General features: G+C 43.7%; 1 protein-coding gene across 1 annotated transcript in view; it reads right to left on the bottom strand.

The window, feature by feature from the left end:
- Positions 1 to 2,098: 2,098 nt before the first annotated feature.
- The window catches only part of GRAP2 (GRB2-related adaptor protein 2), a 14,149-nt gene continuing 3,688 nt past the window's right edge, over positions 2,099 to 12,559 (bottom strand). The window contains exons 3-7 of the mRNA XM_009072949.1: positions 10,498 to 10,617; positions 8,646 to 8,814; positions 6,901 to 7,032; positions 4,049 to 4,168; positions 2,099 to 2,278 (exon numbers count right to left, since the gene is read on the bottom strand). Coding sequence (XP_009071197.1) covers positions 2,099 to 2,278; positions 4,049 to 4,168; positions 6,901 to 7,032; positions 8,646 to 8,814; positions 10,498 to 10,617 — 721 coding nt within the window. The remainder of the gene's footprint in view (positions 2,279 to 4,048; positions 4,169 to 6,900; positions 7,033 to 8,645; positions 8,815 to 10,497; positions 10,618 to 12,559) is intronic.

Below are 12,559 nucleotides of genomic sequence, written 5' to 3'. Positions count from 1 at the left end.
AACTAATAAAAAAAAGGGAATTAATTGAAAGATGATTTGACATGATGGGAGTAATTGTGAACACACCATTTCCTCTGTTTCAGCCAGAGCTGAATATGAAAGATTCATAATTTTAATCCCTCCTCTGCCTTTGCTAGTGGCTGAGTTCTTTGCTGCCATCTTCTCCTGGTCTTAATCGTCTCCCTCACTGAATATTAACTCTCTTGCTTCCAAATTTGTTACTAACTTAGCAAAAAACCCGAAACGTTAAGAAAGGGCAAATCACAACAAAATACTCTTCAAACTGTGGAGTCACTGAGGTTATACCCTCATACCAATAATGAGGCAGCTTTTTCCAAAAGAAGCCTCATGAACTTCACTTGAAAAAGAGACACACTAAAAGCCCAGACCAGAACTCCTGCAAGAGGACAGGGCCAAGTCCAGCCCAGGCAGTCATACCACGTCTGTCCATTTCCTGGACCACCCTATTAGCCAATGGAGATAAGCTCTTAATGTGTCTTTCAAAGTTTTCTATTCTCTTTAGAGCTTATATGACTTGTTAAATATTCCCATTATACTTCAGCCATTAATAATCTGCTTTGGTGGAGTTCTCTCAAAAAACTGACAATGGGCTCTTTCTGCTAATACTCTGTCTAGCTGGCAGCTTTATTCAGGCCAGCTACATTGAATTGGACTTTACCAAGAATTTATATCCTGGATTATTTTTCTTCCACTGGGACTAACAAAAGATAAGAACATTTCTTTTGTTGCTGAATCTGATTTGTTCTGAGTTTTTCACTTGCTTTTTCTTTCTTTCTTAAGAATGATTAATCATCACTTCCTTACTGACTGCAAGGTCCCACATGTTGTGAAAAACTCAGGCAGCTTGTTTAATATTGACTTGCCTGAGCAGTGGTTATGCTGTAGTGTCTCCTTCACAGGGTTTGGATCATTTTTAATGTGGATTTGCAGCATCTTTCTATCGCATCTGGGCATATGCTCAGCAATGATTTGAAAAAACCTATTCATTTAGCTTATTTTATCCAAAAGAAACTGGAACAGAGAACAGACTATTTGATGGCCACAACTTTATTCTCTGCATACTGTAAAGTAACACCTTAACTGCTGATGAGGCATTCCATTGGTAAGTCAGAGTTGTGCACACAGTAATCCTCAACACTCCATGTTCTCAGGGAAAGAACTTCTGCCACCAAACCAGAAAAACCTCTTCTCTCCAACCCCTCTCCAATTCAGTTTTACAAAGGGAACCAGTGAGGGATATTAATTGTTATCTGACTCAGTGGATACCAATTTAGCTAAAGGGCCTGATCTGCTCTAACCAGGATACCCAGAAGAAGTGTGGGTACCTAAGAAAGCAGCTTGGACATGGGATGGGTTGTTACAGGGTGCAGAAAAAAGAGCAACACTATCAGAAGCAGCAAAGAGAGTAGCTTCTCACCCTCACATCCCTTCACCCCTGGTTTGTTTGTACAAAAGCTTACAGGATCTTTTCCCTTCATCTGGTATGTCCATACTCACAGTACTAGATGGGTAAGCCAGAAACTATTTAGGAAAGTCTAGATTGCCTTGTACCTCAATCTAAAGCTCCTTCACTTTCCTTTGCTACCTGAAGGATTAATGTGATTATCAATGATCATTTTATTCCCATAGGAGTTCTTCCTGCCTCTGAAATAAAAATGGAATGGAGTCTGAAGATATTGAGAGTGCTACCAGATCCAAAAGGAAGGCGTAGGGGCTACCTGAACACTGAATCCTGATGCATCCAAGGAGCATTTCCACAGAACAAACCTAATTGCAGAAAGTTATCAATAGTTAGCCAAAGAGGTGACAGGGCAGGGAGGATCCATCAAGGTCTCAATGAACAGTCCTGGATTTTTGCTCCCTCCCCTCCATGGCTGTGAAAAATAGGTGAAAAAAATTCCTATCTTCTTCAAAGGGTTCCCTTTCATACATTACATTACCAAAGATGCAATTGCCAATAAATTAAGATAAAACTTTATACAGTATATGTCCTGGTGGCAAGGGAAAATGCACTCCTCCTCTGTCCTTTTGTGTCAGAAGAGCAGCTCCAGCATGGCCCTCGGGGCATACTGTGCCCTCATGGGAGCACTGGTGTGACATAGTTGGCAGGAAAGAGACCCAGCTCCCCACGCAGACGTCCTTTCCACCATGATGGGTTGGATCTGTCCAGGACTTCTAAGATATCTCCACTGCGGAATCCCAGCTCATCGTGCTCCATAGGATCAAAGTCATACAAGGCACGGACCCATATCGTTCGCTGGAGAGGAGAGAGACACAGGCAGGGAACAATGAGCCAGAACTCTTAAAGATCATCTTCCTGTCACCCCTCTTAAGCCCCATTACATATGTTCACCAAGAGAGGACAAGCTGTGCTGAAATTTAGACCAACTTGCAATTAAACCAGGAAGTGGCCAAGATGCCAAGAGGCAGGGACCAATTTACTGGGATACCCAAGGGACGGTGCTTGGTTTCTCAGCAGCCTCAGTGTATTTGTGGGTGTTTGCACCATGAGTTGAAAAGTCAGACTGAGTGCAGGTCCTTAGGGAACAGTGTTCACATGGCTCTGTCTCCTCTGCCCATAAAGGCAGCCGTGGCAGCCGTGCCTGAAGACAGTTACGAGAGCACGGGGAGGATTCCTGGCTGAGTCCTGCTGTGCTGTAACTCTAAGTGAATGGCTCTAGGGAGCTGAGCTGGTGCTGGTATGGATATTGAAATATGTCCTTGGCCAGTAAAGGACTACGAGAGGCAACACACAGGTGAGTCTAGAGAACGTTGGAAAGTATGGTACTTGCACTTTCAGGCACTTCTGGGGCATAGGGGAGGGTCTTAAACCTTCTTTGGACTCTCCCCAAGGTCAGTTCCCTGAGATCAAAAGAATTTAGGCAATGTTTGGGTGTATCAGTTTATTTAATGAGCACTATTGTTAGATTTTTTTCTTACGAGATCTTAATCATAAGAGACTTTGCAGTCAATCTCCAATTTTGGCCAGAAATCAGATTTAAAAGGACATAACTTGGGCTTCTTTCTGGGAAATTGTTGGCACTCACACCACAGAGCATGGACAATTTGGGAGGTATATTTTACAGGGACAGAAGGAGAGATCTATTTGAAGACTTTTGATAAATCTTCCATTCAGGACTCTGCTTAGACCTGGCATCTAGTTATATGGTTGGACATATAAACCTTCCTATAATTGGACTTCTGGCTTCTAGATTACTGATGGGATGTGGAATGCAAGGGCATATTTTTATTCATTGCCACATCCTCTGAGGGATAAAAACCATTGTATTTTGAACAGGATTATAATAAAGATTTGGGGCTTTTGCCAAAACAAAAGGACATGTCTCTGCTTTTTAATTTGTTCCAAATTTCCTAATCCAATCTGTTCTCTTTCTTTCACACTTGAGAAGGGTCTGCTGTCCTTCCTTTCTCTCCTCGGATTTAAGTTCTCTGGTTGTTGTCAACTAAACTGTACATTTCCTCAAGGAAAATGAGTATGCCTTAGGTCTGGAGTTGGCAGTGGAGTCACAGGCTGAGGCAGAGAAAGACATCATGATAGTCCCTGCATTAATGGACATGAAACCCTCCTAGAGGAAACCATTAGGTTTTCAGAAATATTTTCTGCTGAACTGGACCCATGCTTGATCCAAACCCATTCATGAGCTTGTGCTCATTCCAATGTCCCAGATGCCTATTCTATTGAGCTCATGCTAAGTTCCCTCTTCCACCAAGACTGCATGTTAGCTAAGACTAATCTTGAGAGCAGTCCTAGAACTATGCTCAGTATATGAGCGTATGTAGTATGTAGGACTACATATACATACAGTATATGTAGTCCTACACTTGGAGTCCCTCAGAAACAGACTCAAGTGGCTGAGATAGTCTTAAGACTCAGAAACATCTTTTAAGGTATGTCCTGATTGGTTTAATACACTACTCCATGCAGGTGATGTTGCCCAGACTGCTTGGCCATTGCTAAGGGATCCATTGAGGTGGGCAGATGGGACCTTCTAGGTACATCACCTACCGGTGTCTGCTGGTGCAGCGGGTCTGTGTGTCTCCGTTGCATAACTCCTGCACTTCCTTGGCCATGATCCCTTGGTCCATGCAGCCCATCTTTCCTGTCAAGACTCCCACCATATCTTTCCTAAAAAGACAACAGCAAGAGAAAAGTCATGTAGCCCTGGTTTTGGCTGGCATAGAGTTAATTTTCTTCCTAGTAGCTGGCACAGTGCTGTGTTTTGTATTTAGTATGAGAATAATGCTGATAACACACTGATGTTTCAGTTGTTGCTAAGTTTTGGCTTATCTAAATCAAGGACTTTCCAGTGTCTCCATGCTCTGCTAGCAATCAGGTGCAAAAGAAGCTGGAGGGGAGCATGGCCAATACAGCTGAACTGAACTGGCCAAAAAGGATATTCCATACCATAAAACATCATTCCCAGTATATAAACGGGGAGGAGTTGGTCAGAAAGGATCGATCACTGCTGGAGGATGGGCTGGGCATTGGTCAGGGGGTGGTGAGCAATTGGATTGTGCATCACTTATTTCTCTTGATTTTCTTTTTCCTCTCTTTTTGTTAGCTCCTTTCTAAAAATTATTATTACAATTATTACAATTATTACTATTGTTACTGTTTCCTTTATTTGATTTATTAATGTGTTCTTACCTCAACCCACAGTTTTTACCTTTTCCCTGACTCCCCACTCCCACTAGTGGGAGGAGAAGTGACTGAGTGGCTGCGTGGTAGGTACTTAGTTGTCAGCTGGGATTAAACCATGACATGTGTATGTGCTTAGATATATAAATGAAGGTCTGGTATTGGTGGGCAGAGTTAGGGACCAGCCCTCGAGTAAATCATCTTAGATGTCTACTTTCAATACAGTCCCTGTGCTCCAGTTCTGCAAGCAATAATCCTCATTTATGAGGTCACCTTAGACTGTTCTATTCTGGATTTTCCTTCTTAGAAGTTGAAAATGGACGGTCCTCAGCTGTGTTTCACAACTGCTGGGAAAATAGTCAGAGAGGGACCTTTTTGGTCTCTGAGACTTTTGGAGAAAACCTAAGGTTGTTTTAACTCACAGATGAAAAGCCATGCTTGGCAAGGGGACTTCTGCCAATTTGGAGTTGTTATGACCCAGTCCTGCCCACTCCTTGCTCTTCCTCTGCCCTGTATGTTAGTGGAATGGCAGTGATGCTGATGCAGCTGACTGTACCTGAGGGCTCACTACTTTACTTTTTCTTGGGCTGCTTCATGCTCTAGAGGACAGCAAGCCAGCCTGAGAATCTAGTAGCAAATTAACCAAAAAAGATCGAGACAAGATCAGGTTCAAAGAAAAGTAGCCATATGACCACACATCTGAAGTCATATCAACACAAAGCAGCCCAGGCAGATGGAGAGGGGAAGTAGGAAACATCTACAGAACAACTTTTTGTGTGCACAGCTGAGAGGAGCTGAGTCTCTATCCCCACAGGCCCTTAGTGCAGGCACTAAGCTTGTTTTTTCTGATTGCAGTGTGACAGAATCTTAAATCATGTTAGCTCAGGTTGCAGCAGTGCTTCAGTGACACAGGAGCTTATTAGCTGTGTCAACAGAGGGTTGGAAGAACAACAGCTTGTGCTTGCTGTTGCTTGCAAACAGCTTTCATTCTTTCCCTCTTGCCATTTCCTTTCTTGCACCACTCCTCCAAAAACTCCCTTGGTCTCACTTGCACCTTTGTCAGCCTAAAAGGTTGCTGAGGCTGTCTGAGACTAGAGCACAATTTGTACTTCACCAGTCCCTGCCAGAAAGGGAGTCAACTCAATCTGGCTTTACAGCTGTGACACTTACTACATGGGTGCTTCACTCCGATGAGTTTCTGCTCTGTCTGAAATGTGTCCTGGGAACAGACTGCACTGCAAAGGGTGCAGGCCCCCAGCTTTGTTAGAAGCTGCAGCTCCCTAATGGACAACACTGCTTGTCTGATGAGAAAACAGCCATTTTACAGTTGCTTCTGGCCTTGCTATGTGGAAGCTCTCATAACTTAAGGGACATGGTTTTGGATTTCTTCCCTTTAGTAAGACAAGCCCTCTCCTTGGATGATGCTATGCTGTCTCTAGCTAGAGACATGAGCCAACTCCAGGAAAAATCTTTCCCCAAAAATTAACTAGGAAGAACTTTGAAGACAGCACCAGGTACTGCTGTTGTTCTCTCCATTCTCGTGCAAGCAAAGGAGTAAAGAAAGCTCACACATCAGGGAAGCAACATGATGAAAGAGTGCAGAGAGGATCCAGAAAAGGGAGGAGGAGAAGGAATGTTCTGGAGGAAACCAAACTCTCCTAGGGCTACTGTAGTCATTTCTCATCCCTGTGATGTGTTTTGTGGTACTGAATGTCAGTAGCATAACTCAGAAAAAAGAAAGTAAGGTTTCATTTGTTCTATAGACTAGAGACAAGTTCCTGAAAACATGTGTGTGTGTGCATGCAAGACTTGTGAGTGTTTTCCTGCACCCCCACTTACTGGATAATACTTTATATCTATTCCTAGGCAAAGTAAGAACATGACACCATTTCTTGTTTTCCAGTTTTTGGGATGGACCACCAAAACCACCACGGGAGTAGTCGTATGTTCCCAGGGAAAGGGTCACTGGCTGCTTTGTCAGTCAGTCACAGATGCTAGAACTAAAAAAAACCCCCACATATTTATCAAACAGCAAAAGGGCTCCCTAGGCTGACACTATCATTGCTGCTACTCCTGTACAAAGACCTGACTCTGGCTCTGAAAGCAGGTTGGGGGTGGCAGATTTTTGACAAAGTGACTGTTCACCCACTACCAAGCAATTAAAGACAGTGTTTCATGTGCCTGGGCTTGATGTCCCAGCCCCTTGTTCCTGGCAGTACCTGTTGCTGCTGCAGTATGGGCATAGAATGCTCTACATATCTCTTGGATATAGAAGAATGATCTTCTCCAGCTGCTCCACCCAAGTGGAATACTTCCCGGCCCATCCGTTCCAGGCTCCCACCATGCCTCTCCTGATGGAAGAAAGATCACAAAAAGCGAGGTCAGGTTTTGCTTCCTACCACATCCTTGACTAGAGCTCAGCAATCATTGCACAATGATCACTGCCACTACTATCTACTTTGGAGGGTCTTTCTGATAAAAGATCGTGCCCCTCTGAACAGGAGGACAAATCAGGAATCCTGTATTTTAGATCTTTGTCATAGCCATTCCCCATCTGAAGACTGGGTAGTAATTGGAAGTGCTGGGCTGAAAATGTGGCCACTGATGTGAGGACTGATACAGGAACTAAGCTCTTTTTGTAAATACTGCCCTTAGACTTCATTTATCTCTGCACCAAAACCTATATATTACAATCATTTTATAGCATCTAGAAATTTTAATTGTGAACACAAACTCCAGTGTGATGAGTGCTAAACATACCCTACTGAAACCATCACCATAACAAATGTACAGGGAGTTTGCCAAAGCAAACTTGACTTCTGTTCTTTCATTTGCCTGTCTGCATCTTGGAGCAAATGCATCTCTCTGGCTTCCTGCTCACAGCCAGCCCAAACAGGTTGTTTTACTGATATACATGCATACAGCCTTCCTTTCTCCTTCCCCAGACAATTCTTCACTGTGATTTCTCTCTCTCAGGTCCCATAGTCTCTGTTTTATACCTTACTAATGTATTTTTAAAGCTCTGTGTAAGTGGTCTAGAAGGAGACAACAACCGAAACTCCTTCATCAGACTGAAAAAGGTGTCATCTCTTGTTTGGAGCCGACAAGAATGACCCACATACAGCCTATAAAACTTTACTGCTGCAGTCAGCAAGTTGTGTACTTTTTGCCTTGCGTCTACCTGCACATCCTGGTAATTTAATACCAGAATCCGTTTCCCAGTAAAGCAGGATTTTGGTTACTGCAGTGACCAGGCACGTTCACTCCCAGTACTGAGTGCAATGTGTAGCAGTCTCTACTATGTAATTTGCTTGTTCCCCTGGCACAAATCCAGGTGTTCATTGGACGGGGATTTCTTTGCCTTCTCAAGTATCTACTACACCTTCCCTGAAGGCACAGCTTGTTCCCATATCTGCTGTGTTCTGCTCAGCAGTATGTTGCAGTTCCTACCAGCCGCTGCTCCAGGTTCTGCTCTTGGTTCCTTCACATCCCTTGCTGTGTTCACTCGGTAGCAGAAGATGGAGTGAGCAGACAAACTTTCAGTTGTAATTGCACTCTGAGTGCATTCAAGGACACTAGGAAACTAGTCACAACCTACCAGTCAGCTCTGTACCTGGCCTTATAAAATCCAGGCATTTCAATAAGGTAAGTCCTGCTTCCCTTGGCTGGGTAAGGCATCTTAGAAATTCTACTCTGGGGTCTTAGCATAGCTCTAGCGAAGCACCTCTATGCAAACTGCCTATTGCTATCCAAAAGCAGAATCAGAAAATTCTGCCCAACTACATAACTCTACATACCACTGAATCCACTAAAAATCTGTGTTGCAGAGCCCACCAGTGTAGTGATGCAGGTGGGTTTCCAAGGAGAGACTGTCGTCTCCCCAGCCCAAGATATTCTCATGGCATGAATTCCTTCCACAGAAAGATTTCTTACTGAACAACTCCAGAGGATAGTTTGTGTTTACCTTATCTTCTTGGCTGTTGTCCCTTAGGAAGATCTGCTTCTGCCTGGAGATGGAAGTTGTCCTGTAGTAGTCCACCAGCTTGTTTAGCGAGTGGAATTTCTCTGTCCACAAGTAATAGTTACCCTTTGAATCTCTCATCACTTTGAAGTGTTGCACATCATCTTCATGCCTGCATCCAATTGGAAAAGTAAGAAGAGATCATCAAACAGATTGCACTTTTACCTTGTTTAAAAAGTCTTTTCCAGAAGGGTACAAAACCTTCTTGCTTGGCCAAATCTAGACTTCTGGAAAGTCAAGCAATGGCAGACCTTGTGCATACTGGATCCAGACGTGGCTCTGTTTCAAAAGGCTCATCAATTTACAAGCATGGAGTGCCGCAGGGCTGCCCAGTCACAAAGCACTATCAGAACAAAGCATAGGGTTTTAAAGCCTCTTCTTTGAAATACAGACCAGAGGAGCTTCCAGAGTGAAAAGGTGCAGCTGTAGTCTGCCCACTAGCCTCTGCAAAGTTCCTGCTAACATCCAGTCTGCATTGACTATAAGGAGATGTATTACACCTTTACACACCACAGGCATCAGCATTGCATGCAGACACAGTCAAGTGAAGCCACACACTGAATTACATAAATTCTAGTGTAAAATCATTACTACTGGTCATTCTCTCTACCCAAAAGAAGAAGAGAAAGGAAGGAATTTTCAGATGCTGTTACAAGCCAAACTAACCGTCTCAATCTGCTGCCCCTGCATCTCCCCTCCTCTTACCTCTTGTCTGATGTGGGCAATTGCTCTCTGCACTAGATGTGATTTGGTTTTGGCACCCATCTCCCAGCTCTGTGCAACTCCAGGAACTCAAAACACTTGTCTCAGAGTGTACATCTGCACAGCTAAACTAAATAGGGACAGGCAGGTTCTATCCTGGGGTGCCACAATCACACAAGCTCTTTAAGCGTTAGTGTGGTTTTGGTTTAAATGGAAAAGCCCTCCCCAAATAGTGCTGGGCCACAGTTAGGGGGATAGAATGGACCAGGAGCTGTTCACATTGAGCTGCTTGAATACAGCTGTTCTGTTCCGTGGGGTGAAGAGGATTTAGCCATACAGATCCGAGCTCTACCACATTGCTCAACTTCAAGGCCAGAGAGGGAGCCTGACTCTGCTTAATTTGCTGGTGTTTATTGGCGTAGATGTAACCAGAATGTGTTCCTGCATTCCTCCCAGATACTTTTTGAGATCCCTGAATCAGAAAGTATGCACTGCTTGGAAAAGACTCTTAACTAAGACTCTGATTTTAAACTGGTTATCAATTGTTTTACTGAAATTTGGGAAACCAACCGTCATTTAAGAGCTCTGCTTTGTAGCCAATGCTCTGGGAAGGGCTGGGCTACAGTAAGTTGCTGAAATGCAGCTGGGCTGCAAGCTATGAAAAACCATTCCTGTCCAATGGCTGTTTAGTGACCTGTGGGAAATAAGTTAACAGTGTAATAGTAATCTCTTAATAGGTAGTAGTTGAATTCTTGGATTCAGGAACCAGAGCTGTCAGGGAATTAAAGAAAATGGAAGATATATGTTAAGCACTGTGGGAGACGTTCCATGTACCACTCTGCTTTGCTGTAGCTCTTTTAGAAAAGCAGGTCACCAGGGGATGCAGCGTTGAAATGGGGCATTCACTGTGTCCCTTGAAAAAAGGCAGAAACATTTGGGAATCAGATGCCTGATTTGTTCTCATTCACAACAGAGCAGCACGGCCAGTGACTGGCAGCATGCAAACTTCCCAAGAGGCACATCCTGTCAAGAGAAGGCTAGGGACACCATTAAGTAGGAAGAGAAGCAGGAATATGCTGTGAGAAGCAGATACCTGACAGAGATGGAGAAGTCGCCATGAGAGTTCTGACTAGCTCGGACGACGAAGGAACCAACTCCTTTGCCCATGAGAAGATTCTCTGCTTCGTGGCGGGATATCCTCTCATCAAACCAGCTGCCAAGTGGGAAAAATCATGGATTGTGAATAAGGATGTGAATTAAGGTGAAGAATAAAAAAGTTGAGGGTAGAGAGAATGTGAATAAGCAGGGTGGAGGAAAGAAAAAACAAAAGGATCAGAGGAGCTCACATGGCTACTCCCAGTGGCCATGTATATGTACAGGGTTTTGATGGGTGCAGACCATTTTCTTTGAGCAGTAAAAGCATGTAGATGCAAAGAGAACAGTGTAAGCTTTGGCCTGCTGAGAAGCAACACTCAGCTGAAACTGTAATTATAGGCACAGTACAATAAGGTGTTAGTCAAAGAAATTTTAAATTACAAATGTGTATGTACACATACTCACACATATAATTCTCAAACACACGCACCAAATTGCTTTTTGGCAAGCTGATTGAGAATTACTGGGCTGTGCTGGATGCATTGCAAGGGACACACATAGATTTTTAGCAGAAGAAAGCCGTGAAAGTTTTAGCACTAATAAATTGGTTCCTGCAAGAGCTATAATACCACAAAATCACAGAAACACAGAACACATAAACACACTTAGGCAAATTTGGCCATGCATAACAAATGATAGCATGATGCACTGGACTAATAATGAGAAAGTCACCATAAATAGTAAAAGAACAGAGTGTCAATAGGAATTTTTTCAGTACAGAAAAAAATCATCATGTACACTCACATATGTCCACTCCACAGGTAATAAGATCTACAATCTGCAGTCTTCTGCTTTTATGTAATGCTTAATTGTCTGTATTGCATTAAAATTAAGGACTAATAGTTTCATAAGCTCTGTTATTTCTACTTTGAAGTTTCTTGTTATCATCACAGTTTACCTATGTATCATTAGCAAAGGGAAATCAGACTTTAATAAGCCTTGATAATCGATCTCAATTATTACTTGATAAGAAAAAAATGGGCAAAAACAACCCCTCAAAAAGAGAAGATAGCTTTCTTCCCTACATCTGGTTCTGGCATCTGGCCTGAACTGCTTCAAAGTGCAGACCTGCTGCTCTTAGGGAAGTGTCAAAGTGGAAATATTTCTTCACAGCTCTTGCACAGAGAAAGCATCATGAGAAAAATGTGTGTGAAAGAAAGAAGCTGCCAGCGTTCCTGTGTGATGCCACAGCCCTGTGAAAGAGTGACTATGAAAAACTGACTGGAAGGTCTTATCCCCCTGAGGCCCAAAAGTATAAGCTCCTATTTGCACAGCAAACTAATAATGTCCTTCAGCTCAGCCAAGCAGGCTGGCTGATGTCCAAAAAGGCCAGTAAGTGCTACCTCCAAAGGGAACAGAGGCACTTATTTGTAACCTCAAAATCCCTGTGTGCTCCCAGTATGACTGCTCAGGGCACCAGTGTGTTCCAGCCAGCAGTACTGGGCTTGGTGCCTGCTCACCCCTGAAATTCTGCTGCACTTTCGAAACACAGAGGCCAATGACAAGGCCCTCAGAGAGCCTTTCTGCCAGCTGAAAGGAAAAGGTTGCAAAATTCCCGTGCACTGTCATATTTATGGCACAGAGCTGGAGAGCACATTGAAGGTGTGTTAAAACACCCGTCAGTCCTTTCTGTAAGAGCAGCGCCAGCTCCTCAGCGGGAGGAGAGGAATGCAGGTAACGCCTGTCCTCTGACAGAGCTGTTTGGGTGCGCAGTCACAAGACGAGGAGCGTTTAGTGTGTGTGTAGGAGCGGGGCGGCATGTCTGGTCTATCATCTCTGCCGATCCACGAGTTACACCAGCTGTCACATTCGCACAGCATCGCACTGACCTCTAGTGCATCGACAGCAATTCACACGCGCTTGGCAGGGGGAGGGAACGTGGATAGCAGGGTGGGAAAAGGGAGTCAGTGCAGTTAAGAGTCGAGGAGGAGGGAATTACTTTTTTATAATTCGTTTTCAGAAAGATCTCATGCTCTTCCTTTTTTTTTTTTTTTTTTTTT

Source organism: Acanthisitta chloris, unplaced genomic scaffold (genome assembly GCF_000695815.1).
Source record: "Acanthisitta chloris isolate BGI_N310 unplaced genomic scaffold, ASM69581v1 scaffold19440, whole genome shotgun sequence".
NCBI lineage: Eukaryota > Metazoa > Chordata > Aves > Passeriformes > Acanthisittidae > Acanthisitta > Acanthisitta chloris.
The sequence above is the reverse complement of the archived record's forward strand: the minus strand, read 5'-3'. Positions and strand labels throughout refer to the sequence as shown.